The following is a 5,610-nucleotide window of genomic DNA, read 5'->3' as shown; positions in this document are numbered from 1 at the left end:
AATGGAAACCAGGATTCCCAACTGCTGAAGACTAAAGGATTATAGGCTGCTACACTTCAGCAAAGCATCGTTTCCTGTAGAGGGCAAGAGTCAATGCAAACTAAATGGTCCAGGACAGTGAATGCTCTTTGTTAATTAAGGACTAATTATTGCATGTGCCAATCTTGCCCAATTGGTTTTCATTTAGAATTACTTAGAAATAGGAATACTTGTTAGGCAAAAAAACATAACTAGCAAACCCAGCAAGCATTAAGAGGAAGCCAGGGCAGCCTCAGAACAGGCAATAAGCTTTTGAAAAAATACACAAGTTCACATCCACATTAACATCTATAAACCTGGGCTAAATATTACAAGAACAATTTAGCTGACAAGTGGCTCTCTGTGAGATTACTTTCAATAATGAACTAGGACCAACTGATAGCACAGCAAAAGTGAAAGATAACACTTCTCATTCTTGGTGACTGGTTCCCAGGAAACCTGCATTATCATTTTAACAGCTGCATTAAGTTTGGAAATCTAAGTCTCTTTGCAGTTTTAATATTTAAAGTCCTGCTCTCATAAAGAATATAGAACTCAATTCCTTGACAAAATTATAAAATATTTACATTTAGTTTTAAAAATAAGCCTTACAGCTACATACAAGCTGAGCAATACTAACTTATGTAATGCCACTTCTTTTGCAGTTAGGAAAAGAAAGCAGAGGTTAAATAACTTGCCCAAGTTATATAGTACTTGTCACAGCAACAAACTGAACTGAACTTTAAATCCCCCAGTCCCATCCACTAACCACAATACAATCCTTCTTCCTTTATCTTTTAGTCAAGGTAGGCATAGATCTAGCAGTAATGAACTATAAAAATCAAAGGCTTTTCTTTTAAGAGGAAGGCAGAGGTTTACATGCATTGCTAACTGCAATTATCCAGACTCCCTCTACTATCCCCCACCCTTAAAAAACAAAAAAACAAAAAACAGGAGAGAATTGGGTGGTCGTCTTTTCTCCATTTATAGTAAGGATGCCTCCCTGAGCCATACCAGGAATAGAAATCTGTGGGTGTTAATTTCTGCCAATTTAAGAATTCACAATCTTTTGGTAGATTTAAGTGTTACAGCCAGGACCTTGGCTCACCAAAAAAAAAACAAACAACAACACTGCAGTCCCAAATGCACTGTGCCTACATTTCCCTAGCTGAGATTCATTAATTTGCAACTAGCCCCTGGAAGCGACTGTGGAAGTTATAGTTTAGAGAATGCAAAGACTTTCAGTAACAGATGACATAATTCAGGTGTACCTAAGTTTGGGTATTAAATTTCTCTCTTACTAGCATGGTCAGTTGTTCTGATCACTATCAGTTAATCTTCTGCAATTTCTTTTTCCTTATGAGTGGTGTTATTTTGCTTGGCCACAGCATTAAGACAGGCAAGTAGCACCTCATTTTCAACATACTGTATTACTATACAGCAACATTTATTAAATAAGATCCTGCTTCTTGTACTTTATGGAACAGCTTGTTAATGCATTTAATACATTCAACAGAAGGGTTACGTTATAGAAAACCATAAAAACAGAAAGACAACTCTTTCAAATCTCAGCATCAGTTTTGTGATGCCTGGAATTTCTTTCAACTCCATCCAAAATCATGTTCTAATCTCTTCTTGTACCTGTCTACATGCTATGAACTGATTTAAAGGGAACTTTCCAGTTACTGGCCTTTTTAATTTAGCAGAGACAAGCAGCTGCAAGCTTAAGTAGCTATTTTACAAGCGGACTTTGGCTGCCTATATACTTCCTCTTGCCACTGAAAAGACCCTGACTTCTTCCTTCTTATGGCTAAGGAGACAGCATGTTAATGCACTATTTCATGTGTGTTTATGCATCCGTAATTACTGAGAATATTTAAAAAACACTGTTCTTCCATGCAGGGTTCTGTTAGTTATTCCCCCTTAGTCTAATTCAACTAAGACCACTGGCTATGCAAGTTATTGAAATATTCTCACAACATGGGAATAAACAAAAATAAACTGTCCTCAGGAAAGTATCCTCAATAAAGAACAAACCTCATTAACAAAGGAACAAGGGAAGAGAAATACAGGAAGTCAATTACAGAAAGAAATATCACTAAATATTGCATTTTAATTCAGGTACACCAAGACAGCAAGTATGACTTAAGATGGGCTTTGTAATACTAAAGTGTAGACTGTTTCTGGAAGAATAAAGGACTATTTCAGCTACTTGCAGTGGAAAACTGAAACAGCATCTTTTAAAAACAAAAACAAAAACAAAAATCAACTTCTAAAATAGAGATTGATGGATCTATAGTCTTGCTCCTTGGCTCAACCTGAGCTCCTTATGCCAACTATTAAGAAAAATATTTAACAGAAAAAAGATGTTCATCTTACCAACAAGAATCCTGAGCCCATCACTACAAGTGACTTGTACTAGATAGTTAAAATAAATTTAAACACATTATTAAGTATTTGCACTGTACGTTATCTAGGTATATTAATGGGATGCTTCAAAAATACAAGCTGAATGTTAGACAAAGTACGTTTCTGTTTTTGTCAATCTTGTATATTTTGAATGTGCAAATACAATCTGATCCAAGATTACACAGGCATCACAGAAAACTGCATAACTACTAAATTCAACTAGTGTTACAATCTACATTTTCATAAAAAAGCTATCATGACAAAAGCTGGGGTTTGTTTCTTGAGACAGAAATAACAGCTACATTATTGGCACCTATTCTTTTTAAAATAGTAAATTACTCCCAATTTTCATCTTCCACTTAGTCATTTTACTGTGCTTTAACAATTAAAGTAAATGTGTCCTAGGTATGTTACTCTAGTCTTACGCTATTTGTCTGAGACCTAAAGAGTATTATAAATACCAAAAACAATGTTTTATGGCCCAGCACTTTGATGTGAAGAGTGCCATGAAGTTTCTTCACTAACTTTAGGTTTAATTAGCTGTTAAAGAAAGATTTTTAGCTTCAAACTACCCCATTCATACCTTTAAAGTTTATTAACAGATTTATCTAGAATCACTACCTATTGCCTACAAGAATGCATGAGTATGTTGTCTGGGATCAAACATGTGAAATGTCGTGTTACTAAACAGAGTGCTTTGTAGCATTCACGGTGATGGACTATGACATTTAGTTAAGGGAGAACCCACTCTGAAGGCACACAAATCTAAGGAAATCCAATTTTGGGGTGTACCATAGTGTGTACACCCAAATGAAAACTAGCAGTTGCGTGAAAGTTCAGTCATGCTACCAAAACTATAGTTATAATTGGAGGAGGGATTTGCTCTGAGAACAAAGATTGTTTTTGAAGAGGAAGTGGGGAAGGATGTGATAAAAACAAATTAAGAAATAGCCACTGAATGAAGCAGAGTATAAAGAGTATTTACATCAACTTTTAAAAAAGTTGAACTTAAAGTATAAAAAAAAAAAGTTTGTCAACTACATAGCAATGCCCATGCTCCTCTCTAAGTTTATGGGGGGGAGGGGGGGAAACAATCAAAACTATAGACAGTGTATTTTGCAAAACACAATTTACCTTGTAAATCTACATAATTTGCTGGTTGGGCATTTGGGGAGGTTGGAGTGTGAAGGTTGCTCTCTCAACACTCTTCTGTAAGAGCTCGCTAACAAGACCCTTCAATATAAGCACCTGCTGGAGCTTATTTCAGCCCAATAACCTCCTGCCTGTGGCAAGGGACCAGACTTGAGGATCTTGTAAGTCCCATCCCGATTCTAAAAAAATCAGTTTTTTTTCCTTGCATTTAAAACAAATGCTACTTGACCAAATTCAAAGAGAGGTCTTTTGGTTCTCCATTTGTAAAAAACATAATAAATACAAACAAGAATCCCATGTTACTGAGGTTATGCACGGAACAGCAATCAAGTCATGACAAGTAATTGCTGTATAGCTTATAATACAAGCCGGTGTTAATATGCAATATACTAAACAACCATCAAGAGGGGCCTGCACCTCATGATCTTATACGAGGTCCCTTCCAGCCCGAATGTCTAGGAAATCTATACAACTAGTTGATGTGGGAACTGCCATTAATATTTATAAGCATTCATACTTCTGTTCATACTTGGAGACAGTAACAACAAGGCTATTCAAAACATCCAAGGAACATTTGGACACTGATCTTGGTGGGATCCTTTGACCCATGAGGCAGGAAGTCAGCTGGGGGTCAAGAAATATTTGGACATTTACCTTGCTGGGATCCTTTGACCCCAGCCGACTTCCCGGCCCTGGGGTCAAGAAACGTTTGGACACTGATCTTGCTGGGATCCTGTGACCCCGACCGACTTTCTGCCCCAGGACAGAGGGCTGGACCCGGCAATCTTACGAGGTCCCTTCCAGCCTCACCGTCCATGAAAATACTCCATTTCGAGCCTTAGCAAAGAGTCAGGATTAGTGCCGAGGGTTACCCGAAACAACTCTAGTTACGACCGCTCGAACGGCAGGAATACAAGGTTCAAGTTCAGTGGCTCTATCGAAGCATCTTGTTAGCAAGCTCGCGGAGAGAGCAACCTTCACGTGGACAGCCCAGCCAGCGATGAGATGCGTTACTAGTTCAATAGGACTGGCTTTTCCAAGACGCCAACTACCACGGACGTTTCAGGGGAGGAAAACGCGGCCAAACACGAACGATAATCAAGACTCGCGCGGAAAACAACTTCTCAATGACTTGACTGAGCCCAAACGGACCCGGGAAAGGGCAGCAAGAGTCAGAGACCTACTGCAGCCCCCGGGCATCGGCACGGAGGAGGGGGGAAGACCCCCAAGACAGATTTATTTCTTATTCTTTGTCCCTACAGCACCCCCACCCCCCTTTGCATCACGCAGGTCGTTTATTTCCAGAGAAATGCTGCAAAGCAGCAAGAGAGGGCAGCCCGGGGGGCAGGTTTCTCCCACCTGGCTCCAAACCCTCGGGGACTTCTGGCAGCACAAGGGGGGGGGGGGGAAGGGGGAAGTTAAACCCCAGCGGGCCGGGCGGCGGGACACGCGGCTCCTTCCCCGCACGCGCAGTGCCGTGGCGTGCCGTGCCACACGAGCCCCGAGCTGCGGCAGGGGCCCAGAGACGCGCCTCACCCCAATATTTGGGTCCCCTGAGGATGGGGGAGGGGGCAGGAACGCGCGCGGGAACCACCCCCTTCCTCCTCCTCACCCTCCAGCAGCCGTTGGATGATGCTGTCGATGTTGAGCTTGTCGATATCCGCCATGGCCCCCGAGCGTCCCCTGCTCGCCCCGCGCAGCGCCGGCGCCGAACAAAATGGCCGCCGTCTCCTCAGCGAGCTGTGGCGGCGCACGGATACCAGGCGCAGCGCCGCTCGGCCAGGACGCCTTTATAGGCAGAGCGGCGGGAAGAGCAACCGCAGCACCGGATCCTTCCGCCAGAGGGGCGGGGGCGGGGCGAGGGGCGGAGGGACTAGGGCCGCCCCGCAGAGTCGCCTCAGGGCGGGCGTGGGGTGCGGAGTGTTGCAGTTGTGCTCCGCTCCCTGCATCCCGCACAGGTGTGGGGTGACAACTGCGGCTCCCTGCCATAGTCCTCCCTCTTGGACCCGCCTGGGAGCTGGAGCGGGTCAG

The 5,610-nt window shown here is 42.7% G+C and overlaps 1 protein-coding gene across 1 annotated transcript in view; it reads right to left on the bottom strand.

Moving 5' to 3' along the window:
• PPP1CC (protein phosphatase 1 catalytic subunit gamma) overlaps window positions 1–5,349 on the bottom strand; it is a 21,663-nt gene extending 16,314 nt beyond the window's left edge. Inside the window, exon 1 of the mRNA XM_006015181.3 lies at window positions 5,192–5,349. Coding sequence (XP_006015243.1) covers window positions 5,192–5,246 — 55 coding nt within the window. The 5' untranslated portion in view covers window positions 5,247–5,349. The remainder of the gene's footprint in view (window positions 1–5,191) is intronic.
• Between the last annotated feature and the right edge of the window lie 261 nt (window positions 5,350–5,610).

Source organism: Alligator sinensis, unplaced genomic scaffold (genome assembly GCF_000455745.1).
Source record: "Alligator sinensis unplaced genomic scaffold, ASM45574v1 scaffold628_2, whole genome shotgun sequence".
In the NCBI taxonomy this organism is placed as follows: Eukaryota; Metazoa; Chordata; order Crocodylia; family Alligatoridae; genus Alligator; species Alligator sinensis.
The sequence above is the reverse complement of the archived record's forward strand: the minus strand, read 5'-3'. Positions and strand labels throughout refer to the sequence as shown.